The sequence below is a fragment of the Atta colombica genome, unplaced genomic scaffold, assembly GCF_001594045.1.
Source record: "Atta colombica isolate Treedump-2 unplaced genomic scaffold, Acol1.0 scaffold27, whole genome shotgun sequence".
Lineage (NCBI taxonomy): Eukaryota > Metazoa > Arthropoda > Insecta > Hymenoptera > Formicidae > Atta > Atta colombica.
The window spans coordinates 2,162,168-2,181,911 of NW_017259370.1; the positions used below are offsets into that span (position 1 = coordinate 2,162,168).

The 19,744-nt window shown below is 33.0% G+C and overlaps 2 protein-coding genes across 2 annotated transcripts; one reads left to right on the top strand and one right to left on the bottom strand.

Annotated features, from left to right (window-relative positions):
* Positions 1 to 10,396: 10,396 nt before the first annotated feature.
* LOC108689439 (maternal embryonic leucine zipper kinase-like) lies at positions 10,397 to 16,303 on the bottom strand. The gene is made up of 13 exons (XM_018196195.1): positions 16,173 to 16,303; positions 13,529 to 13,837; positions 13,237 to 13,387; positions 13,046 to 13,155; positions 12,786 to 12,939; positions 12,604 to 12,710; positions 12,376 to 12,543; positions 12,094 to 12,291; positions 11,802 to 12,018; positions 11,157 to 11,223; positions 10,932 to 11,082; positions 10,741 to 10,844; positions 10,397 to 10,670 (listed from the first exon to the last, which is right to left on the bottom strand). The coding sequence occupies exons 2-13, from the start codon at positions 13,670 to 13,672 to the stop codon at positions 10,397 to 10,399; spliced, it is 1,845 nt and encodes a 614-aa protein (XP_018051684.1). The 5' UTR covers positions 13,673 to 13,837; positions 16,173 to 16,303.
* A 922-nt stretch (positions 16,304 to 17,225) lies between these two features.
* On the top strand, positions 17,226 to 19,300 carry LOC108689437 (dnaJ homolog subfamily C member 4-like). The gene is made up of 4 exons (XM_018196193.1): positions 17,226 to 17,398; positions 18,080 to 18,170; positions 18,370 to 18,527; positions 18,941 to 19,300. The coding sequence occupies exons 1-4, from the start codon at positions 17,331 to 17,333 to the stop codon at positions 19,257 to 19,259; spliced, it is 636 nt and encodes a 211-aa protein (XP_018051682.1). The 5' UTR covers positions 17,226 to 17,330; the 3' UTR covers positions 19,260 to 19,300.
* The last annotated feature ends 444 nt before the right edge of the window (positions 19,301 to 19,744 follow it).

Consider the following 19,744-nt stretch of genomic DNA (forward strand, 5'->3'; position numbering starts at 1 on the left):
TTGACTTATTAAACTACTTTGGTATATATATATATATATATATATGAATGTTTAATAACGCGCGCGCGTGAAACGATAATGTAATGCAAAATACTATATAATGCAAACTACATAATGCAACTATATAATGCGAAATACTGATATATATATAATTTAAATACTGAAACATTTAATAATAATATTATAGAGATACGATGAAATAATAAATTTGCATTAATTCGTTAATCAATAATGGAATCATTCGTCAAAAGGTTAAAAACGTTCGGGATGGAAAATACAACGATCACTATTACACACACGCATTTTCCATAATATACGTGGAATCCATCAGGACTACATGACGGTAGTATATTATAAAATTATAGAAAAAAAACATGATTTATCGGCAATCACTCGGTACGGCGTACGCAGCCTCGAGTGGCTCGTGCCTAGATGCATTGGCGTCTGCATCCGGTGAAGGCGGTGTCAAGAAATCGGATGAACGTCACGTTCGCAGTATACGCGAATATTACGCCACGTATGTATACGATAACGACATATTCGTGATTGCATGCCTAACAATAGGAAGAGCATACGATTCTTTTTCCTGCGATTGCAACATCGTGCGTCGTCCGCAATCGCTATATGTACTTATGATTATTCGTATAAACCTATGCCGCAAGAATATACATGCTTAACTTTCTGCGAAGGCCAGATTGAACCTTAGTAATATCACGCAAAACTATTTCTTCCAATTAAAAAGAATTAAATAGTCTTTAAATCGAATTAGAAAAGTAGATATTTCGGTTACGAATCGCGATCTAATCGCGTTCGATAAAAGAAATTTCTCATCTCACGCGCGTTTCTCGCCATCGCAAAAAGGTGTACGTGCGATAAAAAGGTTCGCGCGCGCAAACTTTATTTGGCCGACGCCGATGCGTTGATATAACGAGAAACGTGGCGGCTGTTGCGCCGGAGCGAAGTAGCCTCGCTTATGGTCCGGTGGTGCCCGAGGAGCATAACAGCTCGCGGAGCATAACGCCACGAGCCATCATATCCTCCTTCCAGAGAGGCTCTCCGGAGGTGTTTCTCCCTCTTCCCCCTTCCTCCGATTCTTCCTCTCCCTCGTCCTTCTCCACCTCCTCATCATTCTCTCCGACGCCACGCCACACTGGGGCCTCTTCGTTCCACCGACGCACGCACACGACACGCCGCGAGTCCCCGTCGATACGCGTACGTGCGTACGTGTACCTGACGCCAATTCATACGAGGTGTATAAATTCGTATAACGTCGAACAAGCTAAGAACGCTCGTAATTTCGCTTCTTTTTCTATTCTCTTTCCTCTTCCTCCCGGAACCTTTGCGAATTAATGGCGATAAAGCGTCCAAAGACGCCGCGCCGCGCCGCGCCGCGTCTGAAGCCTCTGTGCGCAAATTGCGAAATGCTAAAATCGCGTGATGATCGTTTCCTGGTACACCCTGTACAGACCGCGATTGTATGCGATGGGCACACACGCACACGCTCGTGCCACAATAACGGCGGCTTCCGCGAACTAGATCGGCCGAATAGATATTAGGAGCGCGTCTGCCCCGCCGCTCTCTGCCATTGCGGCAAGTGCTGGTCATTGTCCACCGGCGGGCACAGGAAGTCGACGACGACCGGCCCCGGCTGGCGTGTGCACGGGGTGAGGAGAAAGAGCGCGAGAGATTTTTCGGTAGGATAATCGCGGAGAAACTACGACCAGAGAGGCCTCGACCGCGCGTGGCGCAGATTATCGCGTTCGCGATAATGATAACGCGGCGAACCGGAGAACGGTACTTGACGTTGTGTCCGTGAAGACAAGAGAATCAAATTGATTGACCTCACGTGGGTCTCATGAAGATTATTTCGAAGAGATCGCATTGAGTAACAAAATGGCGCTTCAGAAAAATTTTTTTTTAAATCGAAAAATTTTTTAATTCTATCCTCTTTTTCTTAATGGAAAAAAAAATTTGTTGAAACAACTGGAAACTTCACTGATTCAATAAATCTACAGCCGCAACATACGAACAGCCAATTTTCTATGTTACAGTAACAAAGTTGAACAGCTATAAAATTAACGATTATAGGTAATCATATTTATTAATATAACAAATTAATATAGCCAATTTGTTAATATAGCATACTTTCTAAAATCAATCCAATACAGAATTAAATCAAAATTTTTAACAAAGTTAAAATGAGTTCTAGTTAAGATGACGTAATTTTGCTGCTGTAATGAAAAAACTTGTTATATTAGCAATTTTTATTGTAGCAAAGAATTAGCTGAATTAGTGTATTAATAATTATTTAAAGATAATTTCTTTGTTAAACCATAAAATTTTCTTAGTTATAGATGTTAAATTCACTCAACAAGCTATAGCTTTGCTGAACCACCCAATCTATTTTTTCCGTAATTTAAAAATTACTAAGAAGTTTGCGCAAACTTGCATTTCGTGGCATATATTGTTCCATGACCAGACTCTAGAATTAAAAATGATGACGCTATAATAAACAGGAAACTGCAACTACGCCGCGATAAGTTATTACGGGATTAATTAACGATACCAAAGTTGATTGTATCGCGGACGTTGACGGCGATTCGATGATGATGTGAAACGAAAGTTATTTGTATGCTAACGCGAAGACTTGCTGGTTTTATTTAATAACGATTGCGATGGATGAGCCAGTTGAAGTACGAGCGCAGAAATTACTCCTTTAGAATTCGAATGAAATATTTATCTACCGATCGTAATTATAATGCGGTGCAAAGACAGTTTGCATAGTTCAAAGAGAATTTAGATGAAGGGAAAAGATTATCACTCTGGCAATAATAAAGATCAATTGCAGGAGCATAAAAACTTTTGATATAAGAGAACAGAAACACGAATGAAATCAGCTTACGTCAGCGGAATGATTGTCTAATTGCTAAATCATCTAACTGTCAAATTGCTAATAATTTCTTCGATCTTTTTAATTACTCTTGTGTTAGAGAATATGTTTATTATTATATAGACATATTGTCTATACATTGAGAAAAAAAAATTTGATATTTGTGATTAATTAAATGATAAAATAATGATTGTTAGAGACTTTTTTTATGATTATTACATAATGTAAGTTATAATATACATCATATACATATGTATAAGTTCTTTCAAACATGAAAAAATTGTACTATAAATTATAACTTCAAATATTAATATACTAAATACCAAGATACAAATGATAGATAAAATAAACATTTTTATTCAGTAAATCGCAATTATTATGAATATAACTATTTTTTAGAAATTACTTACTATGGCAATAACTAAAAAAAAAAAAAAATTATTTTAATTAAAGATTTTCAAGTGTGCTATTAATTATTATAACACAATTGATTATATTTGCATGATTAAAATAATTATTAAATATAATTCTTCTAAAAAATGACTACAAGTTATAGTTAAATTATGATAATTGCAACCAGTATGCGCAAGTCATTTGTCGTAGTTCTTGATATGGACTTCAAATATAATGGATAATGAGAAGAGATCGAGTTGCTAGTATCATTTTTACACGCGCGTCTACCATGCGACAAATAATCGTCCATCGCCGGCAGGAAGTCGATGAGGAGCTCGACCACGAAGAGATTTTCGGTACGATAATCGTAGGGAAACTCCGGACGTCCATTGTGACAATGGCCTCCCGAGGCAGCGCGATAATTACGACACGGAGTAATGTGGTAAACAGAAAAGAATCACCGAGACTGCTGTCTTCATTCTAATATTAACAATCAGATACGATCACGCTGACCAATGAAATAAGAATGTTAAAGAATCGTTCGTACAGTATATATATATATAGCGCGAATGAAGCCTTATAAAAGGCTGGTGACGTAATCAAGGATCGCAATTATAATCCAATTATCACGCGCGACGTTGGATGGATTTCTTCATCTCTCGTTTCGTAAAGGAAGATATCGAATATCATATCGTTACTTGGTGCTTGTCTACCTTTTCTCTTCAAAAATTTTCCTAATCTGTAATCTATTCGGAAATAATTCGTTTCCTGCTTTTCCCTGCCAGTTTTTCTCCGGAAGGAAGGATGAAGGAAGAGCAAAATACAGTGAGGGCAAAAGCAAGTGAATGAGCGAGCGGATCTCGACGTAGAAATTGGAAGAAGAGGGATCGTCAGGGCGGCACCTGACCGGAAAGCGTCACAGTTGGCGCATTCAGCCTCGTTCTCTCCTTTCCCTTCTACTATCTCGTCAGCCTTTTTCTTTCCGTCCGTCTCGTCCTCCTCGAAAGGGTTGCGCGTTGTTTCCGTCGACTCGCAGTGTAAGAGTATCGCAACAAGGTCTTTCGAGTGGTCAACGATGTCAGAGTCGAAATAAATTTTTTTGTAAAACAAATTCTAAGTTCCTACTCAAAATTACGATATCAAACGCTAATTACAAGAATCGTTCGGCAACTGCACGCAAATGTTTGGCTTCGAAGAAGAGATTATGCGATTCGCAAAAGCGATAGATTGCGACATCACGCTTATTACGAAAAATAAAAAAAAATGCACGAGACATGTGAAATTATATACATCGATACGATAGCGTAATATCCACGTGAATGATGGACACCAAAGGTGGGTAACACTCTAGCGGGGACCAGAGCGAAAAGACGAAGGGAGAAAAAAGTAGGAGGAGAGAAAGAGAGAACGAATAGGTAGGTAAGGACACATAATAGCAGGATGTTACAACGCCCGTGTCCGGTACATAAGTATCTGGTTTCATAAATGAAAGTGTCTTCATTCATAGATACATATTTCCATACAATTGCGGCTATTGGTTCGTATCTTATGATATCACCGTTATGTGCGGGCAGTCCGGCATATATTACATATGTACGTAGCACCATTATATACAAATTCCTACTGTTGCATTAATGATAAAGTTGTTTAGATATCGCACGATATTGGCACGAGGATACGGATGCAAGAAGAAGAAGAACGTGTAAAAAAAACACGCATTTGCGCGAAGATCGGTTACTGGAGAACAGAATAATGTTGCGTAGTGCCGACTTCGCTATAATAGAAAATATATAATGAATAAATATACGGAGACGAATTTACATCCCATTCCCATAGAAATATATATCACCGCTCTGATATTTCTAGAAAAGGCAAAAAAAAAAAAATAAATAAATAAATTATGGAAATGAGATCGAGATGATCTACATTTATATTTATACGATAAAGATGGGCGGATTATTTCATGTTCTCTGACTCATATATAAATCGAGCGCTCGACGTGAGGACGCACACCAGGACGCGCCCTTTACGTAGGAAGCCATCCTTTCCTAGCATCCACAGTCCACACAGGAAATCTCAGACGCACCCACCGAAACATGCCCGCCCCTGTCGGCCGGAGCCGATTTAATGTTTCGTTTCCTCTCTGACGATAAGGGGGCTACAATTTTATAGAAGCGCCAGAGCAGCCCCGCACGAAGCACACTTGGAAAAACACAAGCGGTTACGCTCGCGAGCGACGTTGCAATTAGACCTCGGTTGAGGGCCACCACCCTGCTAGCCGAAGGAAGTGTTGTGGAACAGGTAGAGTGAGAAGATGTCGAAGGTATAAATTATTATGAGGATTGTAAAGAGACTATAAACAGATTTCTTCCATAGTTACAATATTGCGTATTTTAAATCCATATCTTACTTTAAGACAGATTTCGATATAAAATATATTAATATTTTATATATTAAAATATATATTTTACTATAAAGTGTACCATGTTTAAGTTCTTTGTATATAAAAACTACATGCATGAGGCATGAGTTTTAAATAAATCAACATGTCTTTGAATGATAGTGAGAGAAATTTATCAAATTTAGTAGAAAAATCTCTTTCAGATTGGAATATACATATTTTCAGATAGAAAATGCTTGGCCCGCTTTAAGAATGTTTTATCTCTCGCTACTGTAGAAGTCCGGTTTCACGTTAGCGCGGAAAATTCGTGGCGAATCTGCCAGTGGGGTTGGCAGGAGGGTGGATAATGCGCAGGCACGAGATAGTAAATTTTATAAAATAATACCCTCCTATACGCAGGCTGCATATTCATTTTTCCGGAGGGGTCTCCCTCTGGGAGCAAGTTCTAGAGAAGGGGAAGGAAGAGGAGGAGGAGGAAGAGGAGGGTTGCCCGCCACTGTCCGGTTCGAGCCGCGTACATATGTATGAGCTTCTGGTGGACGCGCTGGTCATGCCTCGACGAATCCGGGGCTCTCTGCCCTTTATTTTTACCAGTAGCGCGCCCTTTCCTCTCGCAAATAAACAAGACCGACTCCGAAAGAAAAGAAGAAAAATGAGAATAGGCAAGTCGGATGATTAGCGCTCCCCATCTTTTTTCCGAGTGCAAGCTGCATAACGACTTCTTCGTGGCTTCTGTCTATCCGAAGAAGAAACAGCGTAACACTATATGCTTCAGATGTATACAGGTGTGCGAAGAAATCGCCTCTTTTATGTGTAACGAATGTCACTTTAAAACTGCAATACGTGACTCGGAAGAAACTGCATTTCAAGAAAATACAATTGCACGAGGAAACTACAAGAAACTACATTTACTTTCACCCGTCAGTGCCATGATTGTATTGTTTCGCCGTATGAAGATTAATTTTCTAATATCGAGAAATGAAAAGAAACACGAAATGAATTCAGTTAAACCGATTCTCCAAGGTTTTTGTTTTTAATGAGATTTCCCAAAATTTCTTTACACAAGCCGTATAATTTTGCCCTATGAAAAAACCATTTCATAATAACAAACGCAGAATTCTTGCTAACGTGGCATTTTCATTATTAACTGTGTTGTCGAGGCTTTTCTTCGACAACACCCAAGAAAAGCAACGCGCTCGCTCGCTTGCATTAAAGAGCAATTAGCCGCGGCTCGCGAGCACGCTGATGCCCGGAAGCGATAGAAGCGGGCCGCGCGTGCTACCCTTACTTCTTCTTCTTCTTCGTATGCGTGGCTTTGTATTATACACATGCTTACACTTACCTCTCGGTAATGCGTCTTGCTCGCGAGTTTGCCTGACTCGAAGCAATCCAAATTGGTATAAGGAGTTCCATCTTTCTCGGCTCGCAAGATCCACGCCGCCATCGTTTTTATTATCTTCATCGGTGAGGAGTATCCTCTTTCTCTTATAGAATTTTCCTGTACAAATAAAATCATCAGAAATCTAATTCTACGAAGACGAAAGGATATCTTTACAAATGTAGAGAAATCGTGACGTTGCTATTTTATGATTAAAGAATGCGGGTTTTACGAAGGTAGAGGACTTTAGAATTACAAGAATATGTAAAAAGCCAGAAAGTCTTACATACTTCCAATCCAGAATGATGTAGCTTCTTTCTTTCTTTATCGTTCACGCTTCGTACTTTCCCTCTTTCTTTGCACGATCCCCCTGCGGCGTTCATAACCACTCGCTCAATTACCGTCGTGGATAATCATTATCGCGGAAACTGTATCGCTGGGCCTCATTGCCCCAATCCTTAATTAGCTGCCGGCTAGACGGTAATTGGTACGAACCGGTGTCGAGCAGCCGTTGGATGGCGAGAACGAGAGGCAGCACATGAGCAATAATGTCCTCGATAGCTGACGCCATTGTCTTGCACGCTGCAAAATTCACTCGATTCTAATTCACGTTTAAATTCACAAGTTACAACTAATTTATGCTTAAAGCCCGATCTACATATATAAGACACAAAACGCGAGTCGCAAATCGTAAGCTTCTTGCGTCAGCCAATCTCGAAGCGTCACTTTTAAAATGGACACATCGGATTGGCTAACGCAACAAGCGCTAATTGCGATCTGCGACTCGTATTCTGCGTCTTATGTAGATCGAGCTTAATAAATCACACGTTGCAGCCGTTCGATATACATATAATTATTCGAATCATATCAGGATTTTACATTTTTATCTTACTTGATGTACTTATCTCTTACGAAAGTGCTATTTATCAAAAGAGAATTAGATTAAATTTAAAAATCTAAAAATCTCCAAAAATAAAAGGCTACTCATAATTAATCATATTTAAAATAATTTAGCATCCATGCGAAATATGATTAGAAAACATTTAAATATACGCAAAAGTTAAGCATAAGTAATATATAGAATTTTGTTAACATCACATTGCACATGTGTATGCAGATAAATTAGATATAAATTAAGCCTATACATTTTTGTATTTTGCTTCGATTCTTTCGGCTTTAAAAGCAACGATGAATCAAAGATCGCAACATGCACGTGCGTGCACTCACGCACGGATGATACTGTTAATTGCAATTTGTATCTGGTCGGCTTAGAAATTAACTTATATCATGAGCAGGAAATCCCTCGTGTTTTGTTTTAAACTTACTTAGGATTACTTTTGTAAGAAAATCTGTTTTATATTAATTACTTATTGGCACGAGTTTGACACATTACTTTTTGTGATACAGTATCTCGTTATGAGCAATATTTTTTTTTGTATAAATATTTGTTCTCCAATACTACACTTTCATTTATAATACATGCTTTTTGAAAATATTCATTTTCGTTAATTTATTGCTTTATTTATCAAATCGGATAATTTGATGTTCAAAAAATTTATTGAATTATACATTCACGTTCGATATATAATTCAAAAAATGGTGCATTTACGCAAATAATGGGTCAGTTCTAAGCACAATCGCAACATATTCTCGTAACATGTTCTCGTAAAACTTGTAAGAACTTATATTCTACTAATACTAATATTCTAATATTCTAATTATGCGTATGTATAATCGTAAGACGGTTATTCGTAAATATCTACAAATATCTATCTTATAAATTTTATGGCTAGTAAGAAGCTGTCTGTAAAAATATTGTATATAGATATAAAAACTTAAAAATTCTTACAAGTCTTACAAGAATATGTTACGAGCCTTACAATTCTGTTTAGAATTTATGTATAAGACATGTAGCAATTATATACGGTTTACTATTAAATTTTTCGTATTTATTAACATTTATTATGACTTTTTCATACTGATCTAAATGTTCCAAGGATCGAAACGTTCATGTATCTTTTAAATAAATGTTTACATCCATACATCCTGTGCTAACTTAAATAAGCTTTATTATATGTTCTCAGATTTATTCATTAGAACCTGAATTAAATAGATTTTTTTAATATTATACATTTTCTTCGTTTTATCATTCTTTTTCCCATCTTCTATTTCAGTTTCCGTAGAAAAATCTCCAAAAGTGAACGATGATAACTCACATCGTCATATTACAACTCTGCGGGCAATCTGCACATTTTTAAATTTATTTTTAGTGTACGCGCTGCAAGTACAGCAATTGTAAGGTAAGCCGCAGCAACTTGGCTTTGTCTTGCACCGGTACCGAATCGGTATGGGAGAAAAAACAGCGGCCGATCGGACTGGGTCTGCGCGCGCGAAAGGTATACCTGTCTACGTACCTACGCGCGGGGAAGAACCGGCGATTATTGAGCGGGCAAAGATAAAAGGTCGGTTTCGTCTTCCCATAAAGCGAAAGTGAAGTAAACGTGCGGCACCACTTTATGCTGATCGATTTGTGGTGATTTTATATCTTCGCCTGTCTATAGTTCTATACCGACCAGTGGCGGAGTCTGCGGACTGGTTCAAACGGGCCGCGATACTTTATATCTGCGGTATAAACGCAAAATTGAGCTTTACATATTCCGGACAGAAAGAGGCAAGGAGTACTCAAAGTGCTCGCACAGAAAATTTCTTTGTGCTATCCATAGAACAATCGATCTGGTTGGAACATTCTTGGGATCAATATTAATGTTACATGAAAGATGGAAAGAAGACCAAAAAAATATGATATTTACTTCTTCCGATATGAAAATTTGAAAAATGATACTATAATATGTTTCTTTCATTACAATGAATCATATTTTAACGAACGTTTTTATTTTGGATATGAAAAGATGTATGGATATGAAGAGATGTATGTATAGGAGCAATAATAATTTTATTATATATATATATACGTAAATACTACTATATTACATTATAATTTTACTTATATTATTCATATCTCTAAACAAAATATATTTATAGATCTTTACAGATCTGTTTCTTACTTATGTTTTTACCTCTTTAACAAAAATAAATGTACATTACAAGCAAAATAATTTCTTTTTAAGTTAAATTAAATATTTTAATAGATTTAAGAATTGCATGTGTTTATAAACCTTATACTATCTGTGTTGCACATAACGTCGATATTTTTCTTATAAAATATTAATATTATATAATTATCAAGTCAAGACATTCGCGTCTATCAGGCAATTAGATTGTTAAGAGTGTCTGTATCAAGAAATCTACATAGATATATTATGAGAATGATATTTTAAATAGGACACTTAGATTCAGAAGAAACCTTGGAATCTGTAGAAATATCTTCTGCAGTGAGAGCAAGAATTTCCTCACACACGCGTTTATAAACCCATGCATCACCCTTTAATCTTTTCCGACGAATACCAACTAATCGTTTACCGCTCGGATCGATTTCCAAGAGACAGACTTCCAATTCGAAGGAACAGGAATTCTGTGAGGAAATCGATTTCGACGAGTTTGTCTTATCTTCTGAAAAAGACTCTTCAGTTTCCCCTTGCAAAATGAATCTGTGACGATATATGTTTTTAAAAACACAAACGGTGTAAAAAATAATATTCAGAATAAAATTATAATTACCCTTTTTGACGGCACATTATACCCTTTTGTCGAAGTGCTCTTCGTAATTTCGAGAGGACATGTTTCGGACAACCGCTGCATGTTGCAGATACATTAGAAAGACCCTTCAATAATAAAATAAAATTTACCGCCACTTGCAAGTCAAAAACTTTTTCTAATATTTTCATATATAATTTAAGTATAAAACATACTTTCCCTGATAATATATTTGGTTCATCGGGATCGACGTTTTCGTTTTTTGCTCGCCTTTTTGGTGTGAGAACACATCTTACTCGATTCAATCCTCTCTCTAAGCCCATCATAACTTTTCTTGCACTACCAGGTGTAGATGTTTGAGAAACTCTAAAAATATTGTGTTTTTGAATATAATATTTGTGTTATATTACTTTCATATTATATTACTTTTATAAGCTTACTTGGAATCTGGTGTTAAGGATTGCGTTGGAGTAGCTGATCCATTTTCAGGTAGTTTCTTTGCTGGAACTGTATTAATATAAAAAGCTAAATTATAAGTAATTTCAATATTATTTATGAATAATTAACATATAATTATATATATAAATACATAGATATATTACTAAAAAATTTAATACTTTTCTGAATGATGAGAATTCAAATGTAATGATGCTTGAAAAGGAGAATAATGTATCTTCTAAAGGATTTTAGTGAAGGATTCGTGTACACGAAAAGTCTTAAGTCTAAATTGCGTTTGTTAGCAAGTCATTGCTCTTCTCTAGGTAATTATCTACTTTTCGCGCGACTACTGTAATTTATCGCAGTCGGAAACTTTCATTAAAGTTTCTAATTAGATGGTGCTAGCATCACCTAATTAGAAATAAACTTTAGAAAATGTACTGTGGAACTAACTTAACTGCAGCCGCAACGCGTTTAATAAACAGTTGTATGTACAAAAAACCAAATGCACAAAAACATAAAAATCAACATATTTGGAAATATTCGAAAAATTCTTGAAGATAAAATAATAATATTTCAATAAAAATTAAAATGTTTCCATGTTTATAAAAAAGAATTGAAATACTGGATAGTGATCAAATATTTACCGGGCGATGATACATCATCAGAATCTCTACTTCGTAATCTTTTTCTTGTCGACATATATGATGGTTCTATGAAGTTATCTTCATTTTTTTTAGGCAAAACATTATAAGTGACATCAATCCTTGTAAGTTGGTCATTGTTTCTGTTCCTTGGAGAATGATCGAGTTTAGTTATAAAATTGTTAGCTACCATTTCACGTTGTGGAAAAGTTTTGCCATTCTACAAAATAAAGATTGTACAATTGAATACATCAATCTTACATTGAAAAATGATTTTTTTTTTTTACTTTTTTACCATTTCTTGCTTAAGATGAGATCTCGTTATAGGTGCTATTTTCAATGAAAGTCCACGTAATTTTCTGTCAAGTAATAATAAATATGTAGCCGTTCTGTAATCAGTTCTATCGCTCTGCACAAGTTTTTTCCATATATCTATACTATTCCTACCGCAAATGGCGGACATAGTATTCAATACCTCGTTGTCTTTTTCGAACTAAATATTTACATAGAAAAAAAAAATTTCATATAAAATATTTAAAATATAAAAAGTTAATTTCTCTGCAATAAAAATTCTTACTTCTGTTCTGTGAATGAATGATACAGACTTCTGACAACTTCCAGTAATCCATGGGTGACGACATAATTCGTGAATAGTGATTCTTTTTGCTGGATCGATTTGTAACATTGATTTGATTAGCATTTTACTATTATTAGATAACCAATATGGTTCCTCATACTTGCCACTCTAAAATAAATATAATTTATACATTTGTCATAAAATGCAGATAGCAATTATAAAACTTACAAGTATTTTTTTATATAAATTCTCTAAATTATTGTCATCAAAAGGCAAAAAGCCACATAGTAAAGCATAAAGAAGAACTCCCATGCTCCAAATATCTACTTCTGAGCCTGCGAAGAAAAATTTTCAAATTTTAAATATTAAATTACAATGAAATATTAAAAGCATTTTAAAAATTTAATTACCTAAATATTTCTTTCCCATTATGAGCTCTGGGGCAGCATACGTAGGAGAACCACAAGAGGTATATAAATGTGCCTGAATTCCCATCTTGGGTTTTGCGCATAGCCCAAAGTCAATTAATTTTAAATTCTCATCTTTATCCAGTAAAACATTTTCCTGTTAAATAAGAAAATAAATTATCTTATTCTCAAAACATTCTTAGTAACTCTTAGTAAATCTTTCTAGGATAAATAATATGTATTATAAAAAAAAATATGTTTACAGGCTTTAAATCTCTATGAGCATATCCTAAACTATGCATGTATGCAACGGCAGACACTATCTGGTAAAAAAATCTACGAGAGTCAGATTCTGACAACTTATTCTTTTCAACTGGAACACAAATACAATAGTCATTAATATTTAGATTTTTTTAGGTAATAAAAAATTCTATATATAATAACTTAAACTTACCTATGTGATCAAACAGTTCTCCACCAGAACAATATTCCATAACCATGAAGTAATGACTCTCTGTCTCTATCACTTGATACAGTCTACAGATGTGTTGATGCAACAATGTTTTAAGTGCTTCTACTTCGACCTTCACTCTTGGTAAATCTTCCTAGAATACACATATTTTAATTACATAGTACATATACTTTAAGACAGAATAAAAAAAAATTTAAGACAGAAAAAAAAATATTGACAGGCAAATACAATAAACATCCCCTTCTCTTAAAATAAATATTGAGACTTTGCTTACGCCTAATGCAGTCTTCTCCATAATCTTGATGGCAACTTTTTCGCCGGTAGCGACATGAGTCGCGAGTTTCACTTTGGCGAAGCCGCCACTACCGATCGTCTTCTCCAAGTCGTATAATCCTTTCAGGGCGGCGTATCGCACCATCGTCAGGCCCGGCACAAGAAGCGTGAATCGTAAATACCGGAAAAGTGTCGCGGTCCCGCCTCGATTGTCGCATCAATTTTCAAACGTGGTTCTGCTGGTTCCGTAACGTAAACAACTTTTGACGGCCAATCAACACCTCGTTCGGCCGTTTTCCCGTTATCAGTGCTGCCATGCGCAAACACATAATGTGCAATCGCTAAACTCAAATAACTATACTTCGATGCTAAGGAAATGATAAGATAGATCTCTTTCAACGTCATTTACCGGTTATGCGAATATTAAACGCGGAGTAGGAAGGAAACTACCTTAACAAGTGCCAAATAGCTAATCTCCTTCTTATCAGCTATAGAAAGAAATCTGAGAGAATAAAAAATTTTAGTAATGTGTGAGATTATATGAAAACAAAAATACATACGATAACATAAATTTTTCTAAACCAATGTTTAATGAAATATTGATAAACGCAGAAGAAATACTAACAACAATTAAATCGTATTTATTATTAATTATTAATTTGCAAATATAAAACTTAATAATATTACGATAAAAAATCATTAATATATTTATAACAACATTTTCATCGCGTTCAAGATAACTATCTCAATAATTTCATTATATCAAAGTCCTTGCGCCTTGTGATATGCTGGTTTAATATCCGATACAAAACAGAACAATCTTCTGGAGAGCGAACCTAATGTATTCTGATTCTACGTCAAATTTACAAAATCCATTTGCAAAGAAAAATTAAGCAATTCAAATACCAGTGATCTTGTTACAGGAAGGTATGAATCCCGAATCTTTTAGACTATATTTATGATAGTAATAATTTAGGTCAAATGTCAATTACAATTACCATTTTTATCACATCTTTAATATAATATTAAAATTCGTGAGAAAATATATTCTGCCACATCACTAAAAATCATCTCTTATTAAAAATAAACGGATAGAATGTTTTCCTTATGCAATAGTGGTTACGAAGGAATATATTTAATAATAATAAAATACATGCGTTATTGTAATTTTTTTATATGTATGGGTACAAAAGTTTCTGGGGTACCAACTGTTCGAGATAAGACGAACCCAATAATAATATTTTTAAAAACATTTATATTTAACAATTCCTTATTTTTCTGTATTTTTCAAAAATTTCAATTATTAATATCCCGCTGATATGAGGATACCCATTCGATTCTTATCACGAATTTTTTGTACACACACATTTTTAATTAAATTCATATAATCACAATAACATTGTTAAAAAAATATAAAGTATTTTGGTAAAAATTATATAAATCGACAAAAATCCAAATTCGTTAAACATAATTAATCTCATAATATCCGCATGCACTTTATCATAGAAAAATATATACATATATCTACATATAAATTAATAATTAATAATATTCTGGAATGGCGGGATGTCCGATATCTAAAAATTGTTTAAATAACAGTTAGAAAATTAAATATATACATTCGTAACAATATTTTTGTTAGAGGAATCATCGAAAATTGAGCAAACTATTTGTATAAAATTTAAATTTATTTACTTAATAATTTGGACTTAAGCCAATATAATCATATTAATCATATAATACTAAATTTCTATTATTATTAAGACAGTACTATTACATTATCATTATTAGTGAGAACATTCAATAAAACAAACAAAATTGTATGCTAAAATATACTACTGAATTAATTTCGCAACTTAACTTTAAAATATATATAGCAATTATCATTGACAAAATTATTACTTTCAGTATAAACTATAGATGAGAAAACCTGGGATTAATTCCGATCCTATATAAGAATTTCCGAAGAAACAACAAACTAGATTTCGCAAATGGATTTCACAAAAAGCGACGAAGAATAATCACGATGAAATGATAATTTCGACTTTCTATTGGTACAAACCATGCAATCACTAGCGTCCATGCGACGCGAAGGACAGCAATGAGGCCTTTGCAATCGATTACTAAAATATACTTGTAATTCTAAATATACTGTAATATTAAAAATATAAATGTAAAAAAGCAAGCAATACAAATTTAATAAATTTGTATACTAAATATGAAGAAAAATTAACGATTATTCTAAACATCAAATTTTTAATTAGAATTTAATTAGAAATTATCTAAAATTATTAATGATTTTTCGATAATCAGAATAAAATCCCAAAAATTAAAAAAAAAGTTTCAAAGTTAAATATTTAAAATACGTATTTTAAATACGTATATTAAATAAAAGAAAGTATTTGTGTTTTCATTCCGTTTTCATACCATATCTGGTAATTCAATAAATTTAAATTCATGCATCGTACACTTTCTATCGAAAATTGAAAGTGATATACAAAGCCCTCGACATGTTCACAATTCGCACTGCTATCACTCATGTTCATGACTATTAAAGAGAATAAATACCGATCTAAACAATTCTTAATTTATAAACTACCGTATATTTCGACGTTTATTTCAAGTCTGTGGTAAAATAATTGTACCTTCTACGAACAGCAGTCGCTTCGACATGTTCACAATTCGCAAATTATAAATATTGATCAATTCACGTTCATTGATATCGTCTAATTTTCGTAGATTTAATGCGACACGCGGAGCAATTCGTATACAGCCGTCTTCCTCCAAGGTTGCCGAGCAAATGTCTAAGTGACGTAGCAACCATTGCGGCGTAGTACGCTCCCCCTCGCTATTCGCCGCGCACCTCCATCCCTCGCCGTTCGCCGTTCGAATATGCAACTGTCGCGTATGAAAAATTATTCATATTTTATATAATTTTAACAAATAGATATCATTGTACATTTCGCGCTTTACTTTCTGCCATTTCTGCCATTTGTTCAACTCTATATTACTTGCATGGTTCTTTTAAACGTAATTAATAATTATTTGCGTCAGATATTTTTGATATTTCAATATTATGTCTCAATTTTCATTATTCTTTTTAATGATTCATACTCAAATAAAGATAAAATATTCTACATATTCTTTATATAAGATATATCAAATTTTTTTAATATACATATATGTATTGTGAATCAATTTGCGCTAAATACAGCTTTGATTAAAAGTATTGTAAATATCTTGTTAATTATTATATTATATTTAATTTTTCAGTTAATAAACTAAATCAACTGAATAAACTGAATTAATAAACAGTTAAAATACTGTAAATTATTCTGTGTTTTAGCAATTCTTAAATTTACGTATAATGCTGATCACGGCTCAGTTAAATATCGGTTATAAATTATTTAAAATATAAAATATAAAATAAGTTCTAAAAACTTATTTAAAATATTAAATAAGGAATAAGTCAAAAGTGTTGTTTTTTAAAATAATGGATACTTTTTTTTTTTAGGATTTAATGTAGACACAAGCCATGTCTACTTTCGACGATTTTATCGATAGTGTCAGAAAATGTGTATAGTCACGTAATTCCCAAATTTAAAATGGATGTATTGGCGGTAGTGTACGGACAATTTCGACGATAGCTGAAATGAAGACCGACATGATTTCTCTCAAGTTTCTCTTTGTCAGATATTTATTTTTATATAAAAAATGGCAGCCATCATCTAACAAACTATCAATGCGTAAAATGCTTCAAGTTTTCGAAATGACTTTGTTGAGCAATATTGTATTGATAAACAATGGCACAATTCACACGAGTGTGCAAATCGGAAATCTGTTGCGTGGCTAGAAGTTATGGAACTTGGAGGTTAGAATCTTATTTTGTCGTCTCGTTATGTCATAATCGTTGTCAAATAATAAATTTGTTTTTTAGCTTGCCACTTTTTATACTCTATTACAATCTTTGATAAATGTTTAGTATAATGTCCTTTCCGATTTTTCTCTAATTTTATAAATTTATATATTTTCAGGAGTAAAATGTATTTCGAAAAAAAGAAAATCGTCTATATTTTTCATTAATTTCAATTTTTTTGTCAGTATTTAAAAAAATTACAATTTAATAATAACCCTCTTATTCTATGTAGATTCTCTGCTTTAATTATAATATAAAAAAAATTATATAAAAAATAAATTTTTTATATAACTTAAATTATAACAGAAAATAGTTTGTGATTAAAAATTTACATCATTTATTCTTCTTATGTAAACATTAAAAATAAAATAAAAAAAAAACGAGAGCGACGATTTTCCTTCTCGGAATATATTTCATGCATGAAAGTATACAAATTTGCAAAAATATAGGAAAATTAAAAGAGAGGATATTATATGTTACTATATATTAATATATTTAATCATAATCTTTTTCTTTCCTTTTCCTTCGTTTAACATATAAGATGGAAATATATACTTATTTTGTTCTGAGTGTAAAAAGTATCAGCCTGCTAAAAAAAAGATTTATTATTGCCAATGTAGCATATTCCTTTTAAAGGTACCAGCAGAATCATTATGAAATCTTAAATGTTTCACCCAATGCGTCCCAGAAAGAGATTAGACAAGCTTTTATCAAATTATCAAAACAAGTATGTTATCTAATTATCTAAATAAAGAAGTATGTGATGCTTTAGGTACTTAATTTGTATTAGGAGAAATCATAAATTTTTAATTTGGATAATATTATAAATGTAAACAGCATATTTTTTACTATTTTCATTTTTAGTCTGTATTTTATGATACATAAAAAAATAGTTAGCCTATAAACTACGCATTTATTTTTGCTAGTTGCATCCTGATACTAGTGGTAAACAAAGTCATACTGATTTTATAAGGTTGAATGAAGCGTACATGATTTTAAGTAAAGAAAATACAAGGCGCCAATACGATTTTGATTTGAAGTATAATAAATACAATCCATCTTACGTAAATAACGCACAGAACACGTAAGTTAATGTTGATTTTATTAAAAAATGCTACTAATGCAATATGAAATTAAATCATATCTTTAAAATTCTTGCTTTTGCATTTCCAAATTTATGCTTTGACAAAAATATCTGTAGAAAACTTGACACATTATTTAAAATTATAATTATTTAGAATTATAATAATCAGTGATTATGCTTGGTAATACTGAAATTGTATTTTTTTTTCACTCTTACGCACAACACAACGGGAGAATTCTATTGTTATATTGTTTGGATTACAATGTTTTGGATTACAATGTGTTTGTTAATAGGTTGAAGCAAAGTGACTATATATTTATTTTTATAGTTGATTCTATATTGCTTAAATGTAATTATATAAATGTAACAATGAGCAAAAAATTTAATATAAGTAACATAATATATTGTTGCAGGCAATATAGCAGTCAATGGGAATATGAAGTACGTACAGCAGGAGGACCATGGCCGCCACCGCCTCCACAAACACCGAATAAATACTTTGGTCTCCTAATAGCTCTTACGTTTGTTGGGTTAGGGTTGTTACAACTTGTTTTCATGCTTTATTCTATAAAAGCAAGAAAGATAACTTTGCGACATACTCTAATAGAAAATAAATATAAACAAATTCGAAAATCAGCACATATTAAATCCAATAAGTTTTCTATAAAAGATCTTAATACTGAAGAGAATTTTAATGAGTACCTGACTGCAGAAGACAGTAGTGAATGTTAGTAAAAATTTTATTAGAAATTAAAGAAATGACAGTTATTAGAGACATTGTTTTTTTTCTCGATTTCCTTTTCCTTTCTGTTATACTGAAAGTAAATCCTATTACTATATGATTTTTATACAGAGATGACTATATTTATTTTGTGAGTTCTTTTTATATAAGATATTGTTTATCTATTTAATAAAGGAAATTTGAGAAACAAAAGATTTATTTAGATTTGGCGTAATAAATTCATGATATAATAAATTGTATATTGATACTGATTGAAAAGATGAGTTATGATCTATTTAATTTTTTCTTTCAATATATCTGCTTCAATAAACTGCATGACTTTAATGACTTTAAATCGATAGATTTAAAAAAGTAACGTACATCACTATGGTCATTCTTTCATATATAATGAGAAAAATTATGATAAGAAAATTATTTTAATGATAATGCATTATTTGATTCAAATTTTTAATATATATTTTATAATATTTAATTA

Bases quoted from the DNA above. Each gene is read 5' to 3' on its own strand.
- LOC108689439 (XM_018196195.1), bottom strand. From the start codon at position 13,672: ATGGTGCGATACGCCGCCCTGAAAGGATTATACGACTTGGAGAAGACG. The intron at 13,388-13,528 runs GTAAGCAAAGTC...TGTGTATTCTAG, and splicing joins TGGAGAAGACTGCATTAGGC to GAAGATTTACCAAGAGTGAA. The intron at 12,711-12,785 runs GTAATTAAATTT...TTTTCTTCGCAG, and splicing joins AATGGGAAAGAAATATTTAG to GCTCAGAAGTAGATATTTGG.
- LOC108689437 (XM_018196193.1), top strand. From the start codon at position 17,331: ATGGCACAATTCACACGAGTGTGCAAATCGGAAATCTGTTGCGTGGCT. The intron at 18,171-18,369 runs GTATGTTATCTA...TATTTTTGCTAG, and splicing joins TTATCAAATTATCAAAACAA to TTGCATCCTGATACTAGTGG. The intron at 18,528-18,940 runs GTAAGTTAATGT...ATATTGTTGCAG, and splicing joins GTAAATAACGCACAGAACAC to GCAATATAGCAGTCAATGGG.